Source organism: Triturus cristatus, chromosome 8 (assembly GCF_964204655.1).
Source record: "Triturus cristatus chromosome 8, aTriCri1.1, whole genome shotgun sequence".
Lineage (NCBI taxonomy): Eukaryota > Metazoa > Chordata > Amphibia > Caudata > Salamandridae > Triturus > Triturus cristatus.
This window is the reverse complement of record NC_140591.1, coordinates 936,602,461-936,626,638: the sequence shown is the minus strand read 5'-3', so window position 1 is coordinate 936,626,638 and position 24,178 is coordinate 936,602,461. Positions and strand designations below refer to the sequence as shown.

The following is a 24,178-nucleotide window of genomic DNA, read 5'->3' as shown; positions in this document are numbered from 1 at the left end:
TGCCACCCATGGGAGTCCGCTTAAACTGTGAATACAGGCCTTCTATGCAGTATGTGCGCGTTGTCCCTTGCACCTCTCATGACAGCTATGTTTCCTTATATCTGAGGTCACTGCACTTAAAACCTATAAGTCTCTGCAAGAAGCTGGCTCTCTATATACTATACCAAAGTAAAGTTCAGTGGATCCCCAGAGATATAGCAGAGGCTAAAGTAAATAATACCTTACTCTCTTTTGTGGTAGTGTGGTTGAACAGTCCGGCTTATCAGGAGGGTAGTGTTAAGCATTTGTTGTACACACTCTGGCAAGAAATGATATCACACATTCAAAGACTGAATCCAGACCAATTGTTTGCAAATAAAGTTATTATTTTGTTATTTTATTTCTAGAACCAAAATTCACTTGGTAGCAGGTAAGTTAAACTCTTCATACAATGTTACTTTCAGCAAGACAGTGAAAACTGGATTTGCAGGAACATTCAGATTAATTTTTGAAGTTGAGAAACAGTTTAAAAATTCAGGTAAGTACTTTTCGATTACAGTTCTGGTTTGGTATGATACATACTCCAAACACAATTTACACCACACAGGACACTTGTAAGCAGATTAACTCTTGTTCAAGCAATAGATTACTGTTTGTGCAGTACAAGGCAGCTCGACCCTTAAACAGACAAACACACAATTCAGTCCTGTGGGAAAAAACAAAGTGTTAAATTACAGGTGAGTAATCAGTTTTGGAATTGGAGCTTTGGCGGGTAGAATAAAGGTTCCCCAAGTTTCTGGTTGGCACTCAAGGGGCACCACCAGTGGCACTAGGACGGCCGGGTGCAAGGTGCCAATGTTAGCCAATAGGCAAGGAATCACCTTTGTTGAGGACTGCTCACAGGCAGGCCACTCTGTCTCGGGTACCAAGATCCTAGGGTTAGGATCAGTGTAAAGGGGGTTCCAGGTTAGCACCAAGTCCACACCACCAGCGGCGCAGGGGCAGCTCGGTGCAGGGTGCTTAATAGGAGTTGGGAGCCCAATGCGTTTCAATGGAGGATGTTGGTCGCGAAAAAGGATTGCAGCCTCGAGCCAGAAGACCTGACGAAGGAAACCAACAACTGGAGGAAGAAGTTGAAGAGTTGTTGGACACCAAAACACCATCGGCCGGGCACCTCAGGTCACAGGACCTGCGGATGCAGGGGCATCCTTTCGGGTTCTTCTCACCGGTTCCATTTTTTAAATTTTTTTTTTTTATTAAGTTTTAGCGATTCAGCGAGGACACATTAAATTCTTAACAAATCATAATATACAAAAGAGAAAAAGAAATAAAGAGAACCAGAATATACCGATCTGTGACTTCACTACAATATAAAAGACATTACTTAGTTACATCACTGTACCCAGGTTCTTATCGGCTCCCATATTGAGGCACCCAGATTTTTCTTTGCCATACCTTTCAATTTATACAGTGCAGATTCCATATTATATATTGAAATAACCTTATCCCTCCAATAACAAATGACGGAGGCTCAGGATCGAGCCACTGAGACGTTATACATAACCTCAAGACCGACATACAAATAAACTTAAAACATCTATGAGGTGTCGGTTGCCTCCCCGAATCTGTACCAAATTCTATCCCAAACAGAACCAGAGATGCTGTTACAGACATAGGTATGCCCAAAGATACTAACATAAAACATTCAATATCCAACAAAAGTGGCTGAAGTGCAGGGTATGAAAAAAACATATGCATCGAATCTGCCGCATAGAGTCCACATCTTGAGCAATTAGCCCCCCTCCCCGCCTTCCATTTTGCAATCTTTGCTGGCGTGTAATACAAATTAAACATAGCCATATATGATTGGCTTCTTAAGCTACCAGAGAGCAGAATAGAACTGGCGGTTCGCGTTATCAGCTGAAAATCCAGGTTGGTTAGCGACAGTTTCTCCTCCCATATTGCTTCCTATCTAGACAGATCATCAGATTGTATTAAAATAAATTCCCTATAGATTTGCCCTATTTTGCACTTCCCTTTTATCAGATCCAGCATTCGAATCTGTAGAAACTGACATCTCCCCCCCCACAATTGCGGCCTGTAAGAAGCTTCTCAATTGCAAGTGTTTCTCACCGGTTCCAGTCGCAGTTGGGGGGGGGGGGGCCCTTCGAATTGAGGCTGCTGGTGTCAAGGTGAAGGTAGTCTAATGCTGGATCACAGGTCAGGATCGCTGGGGGGGCATCACTGGGGTGTTGGGCCACCTGGGCGTCTGGTGCAGAGTGATGAGGAATCGCGGATACGGCCGGATCTGGAGTCCTGACTTGGGTTGGTGTTGTACAGATCCAGTGACCACGGGAGATAGGAAGTCTTTGTAAAGGCAGAGCAGTTCAACGGGGTTTTTGAAGGCTGCTGGCTGCAGCACACCTGGGTTCAGCTCACGGGTTCAGAGCAGGAGACAGGGCGGTAGGGCTGTGGCCAAGGCAGTTGTCGTTGTCGTCGTCGTCCTCTTCTACAGCACGGCTCTTTCAGTTCTTCCTCTTCTTGTTGCATCGAATCTGAAGAGGCAAGGCTCAAGGGTACCCCCAAATACTAGATTTAAGGGTGTTACAGGGGTGTGCAGGTTGGGACCCAAGGGTCCCTTCCCTGGGGTGTCTACACCCCCTAGTATGCCACCCTCTAGTGGGAAGGAGTCATAAGCCTCTTCCTGATTGAGAGGTCTCCATGTCTACAAGACGGCGGAGACTGAGATGTGTGCTTCACCTTGCCTCCCCCACCTAAGGGTTAGGGTTGGCATAGGTGGGCACACCTCCCTTCCTGGCTAGGTTTTCCCGCTGGTTCTCGCGCCCAAAATGGGGGTCAGAATCGTTGGGAGACAGTTGCAGATGTCAACCAAAGGCTGGGGGTAGCTAACAAAGGAGGCAGCCCTTTGAAGCTCCTCTTTCACGGACCGTGCCCATCCTGGGGGGGGAGTCATGTGCCTCTTCCTGATTGAGAGGTCCCCCTGTCTACAAGATGGCAGGTACTGAGATGTGTGAGGGAGCTACCTTGGGGTACCCCCCTGTACTCCTGTTAAAAGTCTTTCCGAGTCTGACAGCTAGCTAGTGCAGCTGCCGACCACAGACCTAATTCTGCCGCCCTCCTACTGCTGAGCTCGAGCAGGGGAAGGTAGAACAATAGGTTTCCTTTCACAGGGCGGTGTGACCACCTCCCAGACAGAACTTAGTGTATTGGGCTAGGGTGGGGGTGCTTGCCAGGGTCACAAGACTTCACATTTGGTGCCCTTCTTGATTGCTCCAGTTTGAGCCAGTTCAGGGAGCTGTTGGCTCCCGCTTTGGCGTGAAACTGGACAAAGGACAGTCCAGCACTCCTCTGGGAGGGACCCCCTGAACAGTTCCAACCCTTTCCCTAGGGTACTTTAGGGCTTACCTGTGGGTGGCTCTTCAGATTCGTCGTGGGACAAAACTCAAGCCTGAAACTACGTCAATCTTCAACCGTCTGGACACTTGTACTTCGCTGGACTTTGCCTGGAACCGAGACTTCACCAAGGAAAACTCCTGCTGCTCTTGGTCTCTCTGTTCTGCAAGTCTCCGTCGTCTGTGTCTGTGCATCTTCCAGGATCTTCATATATATTTTAGTGACAAGGGAACCCAAAGGGTCAGAGGAGGACCTTGGATGTGGGTAATTATGAAGAAACAGAGGTCCCTATCAACAATTACAAATGGATCAAAATTAACACTGAAATATAATAACAACTATATCCTACATATCTTATAGAAAAATAATAGTTTTAATTTTCATCATGGAGAACAAGGATATAACACAAGGGAACTGGGGTAGTGTCACAAGAAACAACACAGAGGGAAATTAAAAATAAATGATCAGGCATAAACCAACAAAAATGGCCAAGACTTAATCAGTTCGATAGGCCAAACAAAAATAGTGAGAGTATCATTGCACCAATACAGAGTAGTTTATATGCAACAATTTTGTGTCAAAGTGCTAGAGTCCACAGCGTTTCGATCCCTAAGAGAATCATCAGGACAAACCAGGTGTGTGGCCTGAGGATTTTACCTGCTGGTAATTAGAGAATAGCTGTGTATGAATACTCAAGTGGTACAGGGGTCATCCATAAGGGCATCCTGGGCCTCCTGGATCAAGAGACCAGGCCAAAGCTGTCACAGAACGAGTGTCCAGGTTCTGAAAACTAACATCCAGGGCAGCCTAGAGGGGCTACGTGTATGACCGCTACCTGGATGGGGAACTGAAGGGTAGAATGGTGACGCAGGGAGGGAGTCCACAGACAGCCTACGGAGGAGAGGCAAAATATACTGCAAGGATGTGAGCCGCAATGCTCAAGGAGAGATCGGCAGGCGATAACAGTAGTGGAAACTAAGGAAAAGGTGTGCATCTGCAGGAACCAGCAATGTGGTCAGCGGCCGATTCAGGATATGACAGGCGCGTCCGGAGGAATTGGCGAGAATCTGCCTTCCTAAAGCAGGGGGGGGGAGGATGTTGAAAGATACAGCTAGTACCGACTAAGTGAGCGCGTTGGACGGAAATGAAGGACACACCGGTGTGCTGTGAATAGCTGGTGCAGGCCGGTATGATGCGAAGGATCTTCAACAGACCTGTGGGCATCAAGGACACCCGAAGTATTCTCCCTTGGAGTGAAGGAGTCACTCCCGTGCATCTGCAGGCACCGCAGTGAAACTGACCGATCTGCTCCTCCTGACGTCGCACGGACTTCTTGAGGCTCAGCAACACAGGTGGTGGTTCTGCAACTCCCTCAAGGCCTGACCTGTCCTCTCTGCAATTTTGCAATTCTGCATCTCTCATCGGAAAGGCTAGGACCGAACCCCTGTGCAGCACCTCGACTTGCCATTGCCAAGGTTTGTTGGCTCTGTACTCCAGAAATCTTGGTGCTACACGATGCTCCAGCCTCCAGCATCTCTTCCTGTCAAGTACAGAGTCCTCACCGCATCCTCTGCACCGTAGGCCTTCCTTCAGGTGAGCTGCTCAAGTTCCTCTTGCTACTCCTGTGCCTTCGGCCTATGGGTCCTCCTGAGGGTGCTCCCCTGCTTGTTCGGGGCCTGCTCTGGACTCTCCTGCTGTTTGTGAGGCCCTTGGACCTTGCTGGTCCCAACGTTGCTCCTTTTATGTCCTTCATGCCAGTTGCGGCTACTAGGGCTTGTTGGTGCTCCTGCTGGACATCAAGCACCCAATCACTGACATCCGACGAGGGACAGCTCGTGCACGGCTCCTGGTGTCGTCCTCAGCCTTGCCTGGTCCTCACAGCTGCTGCAACAAGGACACAGTCAACTCTTCTGAACCGTCCAACATTAGTGTGCATTGCTCTTACATGCCTCCTGGTCACTCCTGAGAGGCATAGACTCTGTCCCCTTTGCTTGCAGGCTCTTTACTTCCAGAATCCATCCTTGGATTCCATTGGACTTCTTCACCTTCACCAGAGGCACTTTTTCCATTGCCGTCTACGGAGGTTTCTGATATCTCTTCACTCTTATGGACCCGGCTTCCCTGGTGTAGGTAACCTGGTCTGCATGGCATCCACGGGTGGGGTTGCTCCCCAACCTTCAGTCCTCTAATCGAATACTTCTGGGTCCTTTGGGAAGGGTCCTTCTGCAAAACTGAAACCACGACTTCTCCAATGACTTCTATTGGGCACACAGCTGTGTTCCCACTCTTCACACAGCCTCCGTGGGGTTCCTGGGTACTTACCTTGGTTGGTCCCTTTTGTCCCTGGCTCCTCTAGGTCTTCTGGTCCAGATCCTGTCCTCCTTTGCAGTTCACATTCCACTTACTTAGTATATTGTTTGGTGTCCCCCTAGAGACCACTGTATTTTGTGCTACTTACCCTATTGATTGCATTTGAAGTATTATGTGTATTGTGTTGATATCTCCGGGTAGGAGATATACCAATGTGTTAGTGAGTGTTGTGTAATAAATAAAAGTATTTTTTTTTATAGAAACACTGTGTGGTTCTTATTCGTTTAACCTACATTTCATGATTAAACTGGCAAAACAAGCTCTGCTTAACACTCCTTCAAGATAAGCCTTAAAGCTGTTCTCCACAGTTACCGTTTTGAGAGCTTTCTATGGTTCTCAAAGACCACTAAAATCACCATAAGGGTTGCTTGGATTAGTGCAAGGTGCATCACTTAAATAAGTCTGTACCATATACTAAGCAGCCTCCTACACTCACCCTCCCCCCCCCCCGTACTGTAGAATGGTCTCATATAGACCATTAATAAGGTGCCAACCTGCACACCGGCTGATTTCAGTGGCTCTGCGTCCATCTGCATGAAAGGAGATTAGAAGGAAATTGGCGCCAGCTCCCAAAGGTGGTACATATATAGTGGCTCAACTTTATGCCTGAGGCGGCCCGACCCGAAACCACACAACACCACCTATAGACGTGCAAGGGGATCACTGCAAAAGCTTTCAGTGTGGTGCCTGGGGAAATTATCTACCAGAAGACATTATCATATGCATTTCTTTTGTAAAACGTTTACCATGAATGTGCACCTCCTGGACTGAATAAACAAAACACTCCTGACAGTGGCTGACCCAAGGTTCAGCACATCAATCCCTATCCACAAACATTAAGAGTCCTGAGCATCCACTTCCGGAACCTGCCACCGTTGAGCTCCACTGGAATCCAGAAAAATCCAATTATTTGAAGATGGAGGGTGCACCAGGAATGGAGTCAAAAACGTATATGTAAGTCCATCAGTTTTCTTTATTAGTCATAGAAGTAAAAAATGACCATCGGCCAACGCGTTTAGTTCCTATTGAAGGAACTTCATCAGGGCTTCAAATATTACGTAGAGTATGCAACACTTTCATTGAGTAATTGAAATCAACCTGTAGCAACTCGGGAAAATACCCCACAATAGGGGTCAAACGAATCCGATCCAAACTTGTAATCTTCTATTTCTCGACCTCCGGCAGATATGCCCGATTTGTATCTGCAGAAGGCCTACAATTCGGCAGAATCAAGGATCGTGCCACTAAGGAGGCTACTTTGACAAAATTTGCCTCTGTTCTGACGAGCCAAAAACTATTACTGAGAGCGCCAAATATTTTTTTCCCACAACTGGGCCAACATTGGGCAGGTAATGAAAGTTTGGAGCCAGTCTTCTGCACCTATTTGCCGGCAGCGAAAGCATAGATTTTACAGTTCAGGGTACATTCTATGGAGGGCTTTAGATGTATAATAAGTTATCCATTGTGACAGGAAAGACATACGCTTAAAATTGACAGCCCTTAAGGCCTTGCTACCGAATTGTGAGATTGTCTGCCACTCGACCTCAGAAAAGGAGCATTGAGTTGTCTCAGTGATTTTATTTTAAAAAATTATTATTCGGTGTATTTCCCCTTGACTCCGGTGAAATCTGTACCAATTACCCAACCCTCTTAGCCTTGCTTTAAAAAGAGCAACAGTTAGTGGTGATGGCCAAGACTGGATGCAAGGCAATATTCTTTCACTAGATGCAGAATTTGTATGAATCCAAAAAATGATAGTGTGCAGCGGTCCCCTCACTTAGCTTGAAATTCCTGCCAGGTAATGCATTTCCCACCCAGCAAAAAATGGCCCAACTCGCTAAAGCCATTTGCATTCCAAAACCTTAAGTGGCTGGACTGGATATGTAAACCTAAGACTTTACATCCCCTTAGCTGCAAATATTCATAGCCTGCCGATGTAGCATTTATGGAGTATGACTGGAGTCTCATACAATACACTTTTAGTGTCTTATACCTGTTTTTTTTTGTAGAGTTTAGCTGTCTGTATTAAGACTGGGATCTGTGATCCAGCTTCCTTCACCATTTTATCCCAAAAAAAGCTATCTAAAGATCTGTTAAAATCAATTATGCGAACCAGTATGTCTAGTAGAGAGGCTTCGTAGTATATACGTATATGGGGAATGCCAGTCCATCCCCCCCCCCCCCACCCAGCCTTATTTGTTTCCAATTGCAGAACTAGATATTTTACCCTCTGTGCATTTTTGTTCCAGACAAACTGTCAAAAAAGTGCATCCAGTTCTTGAAAATATGCTATATTGATTCTTATCGCAACATTCATGAATAGAAAAATTAATACAGGTAGGATTAACTTTTTAATAAGGGACTCCCTGTCAATAAGTGTAAGAGGGAGAAATATCCATTTATCTAGTAATCTCTAATTGTTTTTAGGTCTCGCTGAGCCCAGCGCTTGCGCTGGCTCAGAGACATTTTGTGTGTGAGCTTTCAAAGTGCTGCTGGCTGGCCTACCGCTTGCGTTCACGCGACCGTGGAGGCGCGCTAGCCTTCGGCAGCACTTTTAAAACTCATGCGTCATCGCGATCACTTTCGCTTTCAGAGCGATCGCGATGATGCACGCTTTCAATGCTTGTCTAACTTAAGTCAGCCTGTTGCATAAGCAACATGTTCAAAACGTGTCTCCTGTACTCAAGCAGCGCAGAGCCTTCACCCCCTCGCAGCCACCGTTGTCTGTTTCCAGAAAGACACACTATGTTGTCGTCCATAAGCTAACATTCACTTTCAGTCATTAAACACCTGTCCTTGGAACAAGTGAGATAGGTGCTGCATTTTTGTAATTTCTTTGTAGTGAGTAGCTTTTCCTTATACCCTCTCCATTTTTATCCACGCCTAAAGCACGTCTTAAGTGCTGTGCACTCCTGATGCCAGGCTCGCTCTGTTCATGGCATGCCGCTTCATGGCGCATCAATGTGCACACGCCGTGAGAGGAAACACTGGGCAGTGCCTGTACAACATGGCGGCTCATCTGCATCCTCTTTCATGATGCCTTGGTGCGCTATTTGCTGACCTACCTGCTTGTGATTGACTGACAATGTCTTCTGTCTTATTGGTCTTTCATTGAAAACTACTTGCAAATAACACAAGCATTTGCAGTGCAATAGGTCTCGCAGTTACGAGAGTTTCAGCTATTGGCATTGTAAAAAACAATGCCTTTTATTGTTGTTTAAAAAAAAAAAGACATTATTATTTGCAATGTCAATAGCTCAAACTCGCGTAAATGCAAATGCTTGTTTAGCATAGCATCATAGTTTAATTTATACATCTCAGCGTAAGAATTAGTCACATATGCCCCCAGGTATCGAATCGAATTGCAAGAAAAAGCTGGGCGTTGAAGAATACCAGGGAGGATATTGCCAGAGGTGTTTAACATCAATATTTCTGTCTTGTTTAATTTTGTACCCTCCGATTGATAGAAAATGCTCAAACTCTGAAAACATCGTTATTATATTTTGTTCTACTAGCCTAAGATACTAAATTACATCGTCCAACAGTTTAAGTTTGGACATACCTTCTATTGGTGCTTCTATATCCGTATTCACCCGTATCCTGACTCCTAAAGGTTCAATAAAAAAGGTAAAGAGTATAGCGACAAAGGATAGCCCTGCCAAGTTCTCGTTTTATAGCTATGGTTCCGGCTGTGCTGGAGTTCACGAATATTTGGTCCTGTGTACCTTGATATATATATATTGCATAACATATTGATAATTAGACTAGGAAACCGCACCCTCTTTAGAGCATAAAAAAGGTATCCCAATTGACAAGGTCAAATGCTTTCTCCGCATCTACTATCATTATAAGTGCAGGCATCTGATGGATGTTAAAAAAAAATCTAAAGCGTGTATTAAAAAAGCCAGATTGAAGGATATTTGCCTTCTTGCCAGGAAGCCAGTCTGATTGGTATGGATAGCTTTCTGGACAACAGGCGTAATTCAATTTGCCCAGAATTTCATTAAGACTTCATAATCAGTATTTAATAGACTAATAGGTCTATATGAGTTGATGTCACAGGGATTCTTCCCCTTTTTAACAAAGCTGACAATGATCGATTCCTCAGAAGTTGGAGGGTCCTCTATTCTGTTTTCACATAATTAAAGAGCTCTACTAAGAAAGGTATCAGCTGTTCCTGAAGTGTTTTATAAAAGGCTGTTGGAAGGCCATCATTCCCACAGGCCTTTCCAGATGGCATTGAGGCTAGACCTTGGCAAGTTTCTAACACTGTGATATCGGCCACTAATTCTTCTGCCTGGATACTTCACAGCTGTGGTAGATTAATATCTAAAAAAAAATACTGATGAATTACTTCCTTCAAAGCCGTATATTTGGTCGCAAACAGCCTATTATAATGATCAAGAAATGTTTTTGCAATCTTTTACTTCTCAGAGGCCAGAACCCCCGACTCGAGTTCTGCAGTTTGGTGATTAAAGCGGCTTCCTGCTTCACCCTAGATGGCCATGCCAAGAATTTACCTACCAGCTGGCTTTCTTCATACACCCTTTGGTGAAGCATCTGCAAGCTATTTATCTCATCTATTACAAAAAATTACTTTAGCTCTTGTTCGGCGATAGCCAGCTGCAGGTCCACCGCCGGTCACTTGGTCTGTGAATTTATCTTCCTCTGTACTGCGGTATTGACTGCTAGTTGGAGTTCGACGATTCGTGCCCTCTGAGTTTTAGATTGTGCGGCCATAAAGGTCACCATCTGCTCACGGATAGATGCCTTGAAAGCACCCTAAACAGAAAAAAGTACTGCGGTGCCCTTATTTATCTGGAAAAATTCTTCAATCCAGTTTTTTGTGTCACCCATTCCTAGTTGGAGAGAAGAAGACTATCTGCCACCTGGACCTTTCCTTTCGTCTCGCTTCTAATTCTATCTTGAAGCTAATGACTGAATGGTCTGAAAATGAATTTGCCCATATTTGGGAATCAATAAACCTAAAGGAACAAGCGATAAGAAAATAATCGATACGCAAATCGGACTGGAATTGCCGGGAATAGTAAGTATATCGTGACATTCTGTGAGGGCTCTGCACCATGGATCAATCAATTGATAATCTTGTGTCATGATATCTAATACTTTTTTAGTAGTTGGCTTCAGCAGTTTTTTTGTTTTATACGAGGTATCCCTTACTAAATCCTGAATAAAGTTAAACACCCCCTCCCCCCCTTAAAATTATTGGACCCACCGCTCCTCTAGCCTGGTCGTTGATCTTCATATTAGATTTGGGATCATCTGGGATCTGGGCATAATAGTACACAAAATTACACACGTTGCTATTTACACCCTGCTGTAATCCAGATCCATCTACCATGGGGGTCCCTCTGAACTTGTATAATGTCCCAGCCTACCCCTCGTTCAAAATAGATTGCTACACCCCTCTTAGCCAACCCAGCAGAAGCGAAATATGCATTTGAGTAATAATTAGGATATGCCTTGGAGTATTTGTCTGAATTTGGGGTGAAAAAGAGATTAACCATCTAATTAAGGCCCCATACTTTTGCTTATTAGATATCCCATTGACATTGACCAACATTATTCGTATTTCAAGCCCCATCTCCCAAAACCCTTTTCTTAAATTGAAGCCTCGTAAACAGAAAATTCCCGACATTGCTTTCTCGTCTATGGTTCTGCTCTTTTCTAGGATACGTGCTCCCCACCTCCTCCACCTCGCCCCCCACCCCTAGGAGAAAAGGAATTGCCCACAATATCCCTTTCGACCCTCACTGCGTGGGCGCCTGAATGGACACCCAAACTGGGAGCCGTATTGGGGACCCTCGGTGAACAACCCACCCCCATCCTACTGTAAATCGTAATAGTAAATCTTTCCCTACTTTTCTCTCTTTAGGTAGAAATTGTTTGCAACAGTTCTTGAGCTTTCTCCAGGTTTGTGGACATGTGAAATTTCTTTTTTCGCTAAATCCCTGAGTTTAGTCTTTTGCTGCCTGCGCACCCTGGGCTTCGAATATGTAAAGGAGCTTCAGAAACTCCTTTAAACAACGTGCTGCTGCTGCGGACATATCGGCGAAGATTTAACAGGTCACTTCATTGGCAGAGAATTGTTTTCTCTGGATGGCTATGGATAGTATCTGTTTTTTGATATAATAGCCTGCTAAGTTGACCAGGATTGTCCTTAGCAAATTTGAAGATGGATATGGGTGAGCCGGTACCCTGTGAGCTCTCATAATTGTCAAATCTCCTGAGATTTCAGGTAGTAAATTCTTTATTAATGAGTCTCGACCCATTGCAGAGTTTGGGCCCCTTTGCAGCCTTCTGGCACTCCTACCAATCATAGGCTTGAGCGTTGCGAATGTGGTTTTCCAATTCATCAATCTTATTCTCCAAAAAGGATTTATCTTTACTCACTAGAACCGTTTGCTGCTGCAATATAATTATCTGATCCTCAAGCTTCGATATCCTGGACTCTGCCTCCTGCATTCTAGCCGGAAAGCTTGCAATTGCTTCCTCTATTTTCGTCAAACAATAATGCAGGGATGCAATCTCAGTTGCTTGTGATGCTTTTAGTTCTCCTATTTCATCAAATATAAGGTTTAACATAGTTTCTAAATCCTAATGCACAGGTGGCTCATCCCCTTGCACCTAGCTTGAGGGCTGAATCTCGATTACTCTTTCTGATTAGGCCTGGGGTTGTTCTTGCAGTGCTACGTCCTTTTTCGCATCTATTGTAGGAGCCTGGGGCGGCAACTGCAAGGCCATGGGGGTATTTTGTTGCCAAAGGACTGGCTGAACTCCATTTTCTTTTGAGAGGGCCACATATTCTGAGGAAGGAGTGGTGAACCGCAGACTCGAGTTTTTAAAAAGTAAAGTAAAGCAGAAATACACACCTGATGTTCACAGATCCTTGGTCCGCAAAGCTTAAAAATAGCTGAAGTTAATGGACACAGATACGCAGTCTGAGGGCTCTAGAACTGTGCCTTAAAGGACATCATAAAATTTCACTCCAACCAGGCTTGTGTATTGCACTGAAATCCTGTTTGTTTCAACATCTTCCAAAGTACACGAGTATGCATCCTGTAATTTTAACTGTAATAATTTAGCAAGTGGATAGATATGCATTTGAGGCATTGTTTAAATAATATCTTTAGAAACTGATTAATTTTTGAAAATGTATTTAGAGATCATTAAGGGCAGATATGTTATATGTGTGTGTGTGTGTGTGTGTGTATATGTATATGTATATATATATATATATATATATATATATATATATATATATATATATATATATATATATATATATATATATATACATATATTACCTACTGGCGGTCGCCAGTAGGTAGTTATAGTTAGGACCCCTTTTCCATAGGAAATCCGCAACATTCTATTTTGAATAACTTTGGCGCCGGTCGACGAATCTTCGCGAACTTTTCAAAATAGGTGGGGCGCTACGCTCCGCTCCTACCCTGAAAGTCTCGGGGGGATTCGTCAAGCGGGGGCTGAGATAAAAGGGGGGTCCCAAAACGCGTTTTTCCCATGCATTTTTCCATAGGACCTTTAGACAGGGCTACAGCCCGAACGGCTGAACAGAATTACTTGAAATTTGGCAGAGAGGTAGTCCTCAGGTCAAGGAAGTGCCTTTTGTAGGTTTGGTGTAAATCTGTTCGGTAGATTCTGAGAAAATAGCCTTTAAATCAATATATATATCTGAGCCAGCTTACGGTGCGCTTACGGTACGCTTACCGTACGCGTACGGTGGCGTGCGCGAGCGCAATTCTGATTGGCTCTTCGATCTTAGTAAACATTTGAATCGGCCGAAACCCGGAAGCGGCGGCCGCCATTTTCTCTCTCGCACTGAGAGTTAGCTTGTAAAATAAAGTCTAAAATCATATAACGGGGATGTTTAGACAACTCCCACACACATAGCCATGATGAGGGAGTCCCCCAAGACCCCCCAAGGGCAAAAATGCAATTTTTTTTTTTTCGCTAATTTCGCCGATTACGCTTACCGTACGCGTACGGTAAAAAAATGGAAATAAAAAAAACACTATCCACACTCACCCCACCCCATGTGCTTTTGGTGGCCTCAGGCTACCAAATGTACAGGGCTTATGAAAGGTGTTAAAAAAAACACTATCCACACTAACCCCTCCCCCTGTGCTTTTGGTTGCCGAAGGCCACCAAATGTACAGGGCTTATTAAAGCTGACAAAACCTAAATATTGTGAACAAAAATAATAAAAGAAAAAATTATCCACACTCTCTCCACCCCGTGTGCAAATGGTGCATGGCTTATAAAAATTGCGAAAAATTAAAATATTACCGTGCACGGAACGAACTGCGTTAAGTGGGCGCGCACGCCACGAATGGCGTAAAGTAACTTAGCATTTAAAAAACCGTACAAATTCACTGAAAAAACCATAGGTTTCACACATGTTATAGTTAGCGGAAATTTTACTGATAAAAAACCAGTGAAATTCCCCCGTTATAGTTAGTGCTGGCAACTATAACTCACGCGACCGCAATCTTCTGCTGATGACATATGTGTCTTTATGAAAAAAAAATATTTGTAATATATGTATAGCTAAAAATGTATGGAAGAAGACATGGGCAAATAAGTGTCTAAATACAGTATTAGCATCAGCAGAGGATTGCGGTCGCGTGAGTTATAGTTGCCAGCACTAACTATAACGGGGGAATTTCACTGGTTTTTTATCAGTAAAATTTCCGCTAACTATAACATGTGTGAAACCTATGGTTTTTTCAGTGAATTTATATATATATATATAAAACTTTGTTTTCCATTTATACACATTTAAACATTACAGTAGCCATGTCTGGTGGGGTACACCATACCGATAGCGTAGTACATACATTTTAAAATCAGGATAGCTAACATTGAACACTTAGCATTTACAAAACACTTTGGAGCATTACACATCGAGCACCCCTGTTGTCTCTACAGTATATGCAGAGGGATGTGTCCATGCACGTCACTACTACGAGTTTAGCCTCCCCTACCCCCATTATCTTGCCCTTCTCTTTACACTTCATCTACTTCATCCACTGTCGTGCGCCTGAGTTATGACTTATATGGTTCCCAGAGATTCAGTGGTCTGCAGCTTATCGGCCTAAAGGCATTGTAATTATCGCCTGTGTATTGCAGTACGATAGGTCGGTGAACCACTCTGCTAGTATGGGTAGTGGGCCTTTCATCCATCGCATGGCGATTCTTCTTTTTGCAAGTAATATGCCAAGTGCTTCTAAGTTTTGGCAAACCCGGGGAACATCGTCGTCATATCCGAGAAGGGCGAGGAATGGTATGACAGACAAAGGTGTCTCTGACATGTCTTGTAGTGCCCCAGACACTGCAGTCCAGAACGCGTGCACCCCAGGACAGTCCCAGGCCAGATGAGTGAAATTAGCCCCATCAACGCCACATCTCATGTAGCTATCGTCTTCCCGCAACCCATATTTCTACGGCCGAGTTAGGTTATGATGCACTCTGTGAAGATATTTGAAATGTATTAAGCGATGTCAGGCGTTTTGTGAGATAGCCTTTACGACTGTGCGGCAGTATGACCACTGTTCCTCTGATATATCAATGCCCAGTTCTTCATGTCACTCCTTACATGATTTCATCTGAATAGGGTTGTGCTTAGTTCTTGCGAGTGTATATAATATTGAGATGCCACGCTGCGTGGACTGGGCTTTTAATAAATGCGTCAACGAAGCAAACTCCTGTGGGTCTGTCATTTCGTCAACCAGCTGAGCAAGCCGCGACTGTTTTAGTCTATAATAATGGTATCTAGTGAGTAGCGATTTCTTAGCTACTTGTGCTTGCATCTGTTCCCAGATACTGACTACACCATTTGTAAACAGGTCCCCCATCCTGCTTATATTTAACATGTGAAATGCGTGTATGGCTGTCTTTTCTTCCCTTAAGGAGAACCAGCTCTACCATTCTACAGGTAATTTTGGGGAATAATGGTGTGTAATCTTCTGTGTATCTGCGTTCGTACGTATTTGGTATCTGGTGATCCCTACAGGGTCAATAACATTGATTCTCCGCTGTGGTTTGAAGAGTAAGTATTGTGGGAGGGTAGGTGGGCTTACCTCTTCTCTTTATAGGTACAAATGTGCCAGTTCACGTGGGCCATATATCCAGTAATGTGCATGGATTTGCTCTGCTGCACTGTAATAGTTTTCTAGATCTGGGGCATTAAGCCCTCCTGATGAGTATGGTTTTACTAGAGTCACCCATTGCACACTTGGTTGTTTGCCTGCCCAAGCCAGCCTGATTAGTAGGGTGCGGGGGTGTGAAATTACGACAGAAAAATAAAAAGAAGAGCAGTATTATCCTTTTCATGAGTGCAATGCATCCCAGTAAAGATAGTGGGAGCCTAATCCATTTATCTGTAGTTTCCGTGAGCCTCTGCACTGCCAGACCATAGTTTTCACGAATGACTACTCCAGGATCTATGTGTACCTGGACCCCGAGGTAGCGTATGGGTTTAGTGGTCCACGTCAAAGGGTATTCCATCTGAATAGGAGTGGTAGAGGTGGTGAGAGGGAATACGCGTGACGTATTCCAGTTTATGCGTAGTCCTGAGTGACTGACAAATCTCTCAACCTCTTGCAGCTTTGGTGTTAAGTTATGTTCTGGGTTTCTCATATATAGTAATGTCATCTGCATATGCGGATATTATCAAGTTGTAGTGTGGAAATCTTATGCCATGGTGTGCATGGTATTCCCGCATTGCACACGCCACCAATGCATATAGCAATGGGGAGAACGGACATCCCTGTCTCGTACCTCTTGTAATCGCAATTGGAGTAGGTAGTAGGCCGTTCACGCGCCACTGGTTCCACAGATAAAAATTCTACCAATTTTTTAAAAACCTCCCTAACTCCCATATGCCGCAACACCGCCAATAGAAAGATCCACTCGACCGAGTCGAACGCTTTTTCAGCATCTAAAAACACAGCTGCCACATGGACGTTAGGGTCTATTCGGGTAATTGTGCAAAACAAGGTATGCAAATTGCTTGTGAGAGAACAGCCAGGAACGAATCCTGTGTGCTCCGGGGCGACCACTCCCGGGAGTAGGGGTGCCACAATCTGTTCGCCAAAATTTCAGCAAAAGGTTTCGTGTCTGTATTAAGTAATGACAGTGATCTATATGAGGAGCATTCCTTGGGTGGTCTGCCGGGTTTCAATTGCATAATCAATATAGCTTCTTGCATTGTCAGGGGCATAATGCCGTCTCTGGTCATTTCTGTAAAGAGATTTACTGGGTGTGGGATTAGTCGCTCCTGGCATGCCTTTTAGAAGGTCACCGTGAGGTCGCCTGAGCCAGGTGCTTTATTTTGCGTTTCTTTCAGCACAGACGTGATTTCAGTAGGGCTCCCTATGGGCGTTTGTCAGCCACTTCATCACGATATGTGCTAAATAATCCTTGGTAGATTTGTGTATATTGGAGCAGCGCGAGGTATATAATTCTGCATAGTATGCGCGTAATCGTTTGACAATCTGTGGGGCACAGCAAACTGGCTTGCCACTATCGTCCTGTAGTAATAATAGCCCCCATTTCCCTTTCGTTGGCCTGATCAGAGCACCAATCAGGCGCTAGGTCTCTCCCCTTCTCCATATACTCTGGCAATAGCATATTTTCCTAAGTGTTATCTCGGATTGTGGCAGTTGATTATATTCATCTATCTTCTCTCCAATTTGTGCTAAGTTCTCCGGTTCGGGCTCTCTCTGTGTGGCCCACTCCAGTATAGTCAATTCTTTTTCCAATTTTAGTATTCGGTCCTTATGGACCGGAGCCCCCCCTACATGTTTCAAGATTATCACGCCACCAATATAGACCGTGAATGCCTCCCAGATTGTGGGCATACAGGAAACACTGTGTCTAATAGTGAATATGGCGGAAGCAGCCAAGTGAGGAGCCTGGGCTGCATGCCTCCGGGAGTCAGGGTAAATTTAACTGGTGAATGATCCAAGTATGTGCGTGGCAGGTTTACGCAGTACCGTATAAAGGGCTGTAGGCTCCTTGAAACAAGCCAGTAATCTATACGGGTGTGTATGTCGTGTACTGATGAATAATGGGCGTATTCACTGCCCTGTCGTGATCGATGGCCCCAGACATCTACCAAGCTTTTTGCTGTGCTATTGCGGTTATTGCGTTAGTTGAAGCTGATGACCTTCTGGGGGGGACACGTTCATTTGTCTAAGTCTGGAGATTGGACGCAATTAAAGTCACCACCCCAGTGCTATGGTATATTCACATACGGTGCAAGTGTGCTGTGTAGGGAGTGATAGAATTGGGGGTCATCATAGTTGGGACCATAAATGCCTACTAGTAGCACATCCAGGTTATCTCTGCGACAGCAGTCTACCACATATCTTCCCCCATGGTCACTGCATACCTCCCGGGTATATGTATACCTGCTCACGACTAGGCCCACACCAGATCGCATGTGCACTTCATTTTACTCAGTGACAACAGCCCTGAGTGAGGTGCTAGGTGCATCTTTTGTAATATAGCAACATCAACATTATGTCTCCTCAAATAACAAACAATTTTGCAAATTTTCCGTTGGTTGTTTAACCCCCTGACATTCCAGGTTAGAAAGCTTAAGGGGGTGCCGCTTGAGGTTTGTTGGCCGTTTGGTCACTCTTTACGCTCATTATGTATCTCTTGGGTTGTAGAGTCTACCATAGGATCGATGTTCTTCCCGTATATGTCCTTATGTGTAGTTCCCCCCCTCACAATCCATTTTTCCCAACCTGTTACATGGCACCTTATTCCCTCTCCTTAAATCCTCTCTCCACATGAACCAAGAACTGGGTGTGATGCACGTAGGGTGGTGAATACCCATGATCAGTACATCCAACTTGTTTAACCAATACTACGCTTATTAACTTAAGGGTGCTGGCCTCGACTTCTGTCAGCCAGGGTAAGCTTTACTTTAACTTCACGCAGTGTAAGGGGACTTTATCCAGTCCACATGGTTGATTCGCCGTTCCCTCCCCCTCTCTTTACCTTGCTCTCCTATTATAGGTTGTGAAATACGTGATATGATAAATCACGCTGCTCCTCCGAGCCATCTTTACTCCTTAGTAATTACTATAACAACATTGCCAGTGACATTATTACTATAATGCGTATTTATGATATCAAGTTATGAGGAGTATACAATACTTTAGTCCTGTTGATCTAAGTCACCACGAGGGGCATTTTCCTCTGAATTAGATCCTGCCCCTGGTGTACCCTACTTGGATCCATTGGGACAGCTCAGAGCCCTCATATTGTAGTGATCAAAGTTCCCTGGCTCGTCGCAGGGCTGCATCTTCGTCTCTGTAATTCATGAGTCAAACTATTATGGGGCGGGAGGGGCCCAGGGGCCGGCCTGGCGGACAGCGAACAATGCGCTCGTTCAATAATGAATACAGATGAGAAGATGTCACAGCCTAGCAAAGTTATGAGAAGCTGTTCCACAAAACGTTCCATGTTCCCCGTTGCTGTGAATTCGGGAAGCCCTACTATGAGCAGGTTGTTGTGCCTTGACCGCGCTTCAAGGTCTTCTGCTTTGTTCTGCAGTGTCGCCATTAGCGCTTCCATTTTTTTTCTACGCCCCAGTTGTTTCAACCTGCAAATCTTCGGCCTCTGATACCCTTCTTTCCACCATGTCTAGTCTTTCTGATTGTTTATCCATGCGTTCTGAAATGCGGTCCATGCGGAATGTAAGAAAATCTATTTTACTATCTATTGTAGTAAAGCTTTGTTGCATAGTTGTTCGTATTGTCCGCAAATCCTCTCCTAGTTCGGTAGTCTGGGCCTCCTGCCCTGTCAGTGTTGTGTCTGCCTCTTCATCTCTTGCTCTGGTGGCTTTGCGTTGCTCAAATTGCAGCTTTTGTTGGTTCTTGTCTGGTTCCCCCATTGTGTTGCAGGTTGCACAATCTGTACCTTTTCCCCCTGATATGGTTGTGGGGTCCTGCAGAGTGTTCCTGGTTAAACTATGCTGCCTCACTATTGTAGTGTTCTCTGGCTGTACTGGTGCCCTGGTAGGTGTCAGCAGATTATAATACTCCTAAGCGCAATCTCAATGCCCCCCATCTCCACCGGTGCCACCGCTTACCCTGTGTAAATATCACACTGCTGTCTAATCCAGTCTCCCACCACTGAGTATGGCTGTACTGCGGTCGCGGCGTGTGAGTGCGCCACCTTCTCACCAGGCCAGGTTCGCCCGCGTCTTCCAGGCAGTCTAACCGTAGTTAAGCCGCTACAGAAGGCAGTCAGCTGGCCAGTCCCCCACCACCAAGCCCAGCAGGGCTGGGCAATCTAGCTGCTCGCATGACCCAGCACTCGCCGGCCCAGGCCAGCCGGGCGGATAGCCCTGCACGCCCTCCTGAGGTTCACCACTCACCGCCGCGAGCCCACAAGTGACAGCGGGCGAGGGCCTCCAAGTGAGCAGCAGGGAGCACGGATCCAGTGGCTTCAGCCCTCAGGGCCGCGACTCGGGGAACAAAGTAGGCCACGCCTATGCCGATGCAGCTTGTCAATGCAAGCGAGTCCGGGATGAGTCAGCTGCTACCGCAAGGACAACGTTTGGTGTCTAATGTTTGGCCCCGTTCACTTCTTGTGCTCTTGCACCCTTTACGCCATGGAATTTCACAGATTACTGTCAGATTGATATGACAGTCTCTGGAGCTTTCTTAGGCTGTGGCCATCTTGAAGCCAGGCAAGCTCCACCCAGATGTTATATTCATGAGCATTTACAATGGAGAAGCCACTTCACAATGGTCATGGAAGTTACCCCTAGAACTAGCTAAGTTAAGGTAAGTTATGTATCCACTTTACCTTAACTTTTTATTAATGTATTAATTTTTTACGTGCAACTCTTGGACACCATATAATTAGGCCTATACGATCAGTCACCAATGTATAGTATCTTTGATAGTATTAATGTCCTGCTTATCCTATTAAAAAGCTCAGTATTCTTGTTTCTGGCATGCTTGGAAGTGACGTGTAAATGGCACTGTGAATTGTTCAAAACTCTGTTTCAGTGTGTGAATTGCCTTCTTTTTATCTACTTCTGGTTCTCTTTTCAGTTTGCTGCAGCTTCAGTGGAAGCAGGATCTGGATAAAGGATTAGAGCTCATCAGCAAAGCCATCGAAATAGATAACAAGTGTGACTTTGCATATGAAACAATGGGAACTATTGAAGTACAAAGGTAAGTTATGTAAGCAGTGAAAGTGCTTTAGTGTATTGAAGCCAACTTATGTTTTGGCCCTGGAAACTAACACGGTGTAGGTCCTTGCTGACTTTCATTAGGGGGAATAGAGCTCAATGCTCATTTATACCTCTGTTAACTAACAATGGATGAAGTACCTGCTTGCTTGATTGAGTATCTTTACTTCAGTTGGCTATTCTCCTTTGAAACTTGACCACATGAACAAAACATAGTACATAATGAGATTGTGTACCTAAACTTAACTGAGCCATATTGCCCCTCAAATCTGGTGACTGTCATGCACTGGAGGTATTTGATCCTCCAATATTCCAATTGTAAGTTTTACTAAAACCCTTGCACTTAGAGCTCAGAAGAAATACATTAATTGTCTGAAAATTGTAACTATGGTGTCCACCACATCATCTCACTGAAAAAAACATAGTTTAGCCAATTAACTTTAACTTGCGCCCCCAATCATGCACTACTTATGACCGCACATATTACTTTGAGGACCACGCTACTTGGACCCTAGAACAGATCCTGTTTTATACCTTGCGAAATCCTACCTTTAAATAGTCTTCAAACGTTATTTACCTAATGGCCGGTTCTAAATATCGAAGGAGCCTAACTATGCAGACTATTGTAAAATAATTCATGAGAAGATTATTTCAAGCCTGTCCTCCAGTTGCGAAATCAATGCCAATATGAGGTCTAAATATATTAGGAGTTCTAATGCAAAGCCCATTTGAACCAATTAACAAAACATCCAGTGAATATCTTTCATGGGGAGGAGCTGTACTATTGGAAATAAATTCAACATGAAGGGTTGGAAAGATACAAGTACTTATCAAAGAACCAAACCTGGCATTCTGTAAAGATTGAGAAATTTACAATAAATTCTAAAGGTGCCCACTTACATATATTTTTTTTCCCCAAAGCCTTTCTTGATTGTGGAAAGATCCCATTCCTTAGTCAAGTGACTTCTCAAGTTTTATTTGGATTGAACAAATAACTTTTGGATGTTAAATCATTTGTTCTTTGTCTGGTGTCTCTTCAAAAGGCCAAGCCTTACAAAACAATGTATTGCACATAGGGATAGGTTTTGTATATGATTATGCCACAAATAAAGAAGAGCCCCATCAAGGGAGAGGGGAAATATCCCTGTCCTTTTTACTGGTGTATGGTTAATCAACATTTGTACGGATGCACCCTGGGGTACAGTGAGCAACTTTATGAAACTGTACAGCCTTGCTGTACAGACAACTAGAAAATGAGACGATTCTGTAGTTTAGCAGCTTTCTAGTTATCATTTAAGCATGTGAATCTATGAACCATCCAGTGCTGGAAAATCAAAGCTATTTACCTGTAACCACAGTTAGAGTACTCCAACCTTGGTATCTTTGACATAGTCAAATCGCCCCACCAACCCCAAAAACCTTCCCTTTAATTTGTGCGGCTTGGTATTTGTAGTCTTCCTTTAGATTTTTACTTTGAAATTATTAAGCAAATAAAGCCTTACTGGGGAGTCTCTCCACCTCATGAGCAAGAATTTGAACCATACAGTGAGGCGGATAAGGTTGCACTATGAGTAATTGGCTGCAATATTAAATTTAGTGTTTGATCCTATGGGCTAATCCATATTATTGATGCAGAATTCTGGTCTGACAATGGCAATTAATTCAGGGATGTAAGTCTTTAAAAAATGCCAAAGCAGAAGTACTGTATTTACAGACACACTACCTTTTCAAACTTAGTTTGTTCAAACATATCTGAAAGAGACTGTTGGTTATAGATTCCTTACCTTAGAGTTAACCCCAGGCGTCGGACTGGATCCAGAGAAAAATAAAATTCTTAGCAGTACCCCTACGCGTTGGAAGGTGGCGTTGTTTAACTCCACGTCTATCGTTGGCGTCGTGGTCGCCGGGATGACGTTGCTGTGCCTACATAGATGCTGCCCCTACAAGCTGACGTCGGTTGTTTCTTTTTCCGCGCCAGCCTAGCGCAGATCTGGAGATAGCTACCGCTTAGGCACTTTTTGACTAACTTTTCAACGTTTTGTCGACTTCAATTCGAGGCTATCGACTCCCGGTGTGCGAAAGATGTCCCAACGCCGGACCGGGTTCAAGCCTTGCGACTCCTGTCACAAGCTGATGTCTGTCACGCAACCACAGAGGTCCAGCGGTCGGCTCTGCGTCGTTCCCGGGTAAGGTCTCGAGACCGCTCGCGGACCCCCCACACCTCATCGCTCTTCAAGGTCTTTGGGTAAGTCAAAGAAGAAGGCGAAGAAGCACCGGCGATCTTCACCTTCTCCCAGTCGGTCGGCTGACGTGACACGGGATTCGGAGCATCATCTCTCTAAGGCTCCATCTCTGGTGCCTACTCCAGAGACGACTCCGCACCTCCCCCATTTCTGGGAGCCAGAGCGTTCCCTGACCAACTTCATAAGTTCTATGAGGTTCGAGGCTGCCCAAACACATGTGTTTGGCCAGCCCTACTCAGCTGGCGCTGAATCTGAAGGGGGCCCTGGGCCTTCTATGCTGGTGGCTCCTGCCCCGGCTCTGTAGGGTCTTGTGGATCAGTGCCAGTCAATTTTACTCGACCTTACCCGGCGCCGATCCCAGTAATGACGCCCCCAGCGCCGTCCCCATCCCTGAGATGGACCTGGAGCCGGACCAACGTCGATACCAACGCCCGAGGGTACTTTTGTTCCCCTGTTCTTCCCTTGTGTTACCTGCCGGCCGGAAGATGGTATTGTGGACTGGGCAGGGTCGCTGGACCCCCTGGCAGACCAGCTGGAAGAACTGGACTGGTGAGAGGACCTGGGTGACACCAGTGGTCTGGACACTTCTCCAGACCTTTGCATGCCTCCTCCCCCTACCGTGGCTACGGAGGAGGGAGCGTCCTATGCTGTGGTGCTGCAAAGGGCGACTGATGTCTTGGGCCTTGACCTCCCTTCAGTGGCAGTCAGGACTAACCTCCTGACAGAGGTGCTTCAGCCTGCGGCATCCTCCTCTGAACCCCTTCTTCCCTTCACTAACGTCCTCCTAGGCACCTGATCTAAGCCCAGCACAGGGGCTCCTGGCGACCAAGTTTTCCTCACCCAACACCCTTCCCCCGAGAGCTTGGTGGTCCAAGCCTCTTCTTTAAAAGGCGCATTCCCTTCTGCT

The 24,178-nt window shown here is 45.1% G+C and overlaps 1 protein-coding gene across 2 annotated transcripts in view; it reads left to right on the top strand.

Annotated features, from left to right (window-relative positions):
* TOMM70 (translocase of outer mitochondrial membrane 70) overlaps positions 1-24,178 on the top strand; it is a 252,001-nt gene that overhangs the window by 214,618 nt on the left and 13,205 nt on the right. For both annotated transcript variants that reach the window (XM_085622469.1, XM_085622468.1), the window contains exon 11: positions 20,889-21,011. In XM_085622469.1, the coding sequence (XP_085478595.1) occupies positions 20,889-21,011 (123 nt within the window). The remainder of the gene's footprint in view (positions 1-20,888; positions 21,012-24,178) is intronic.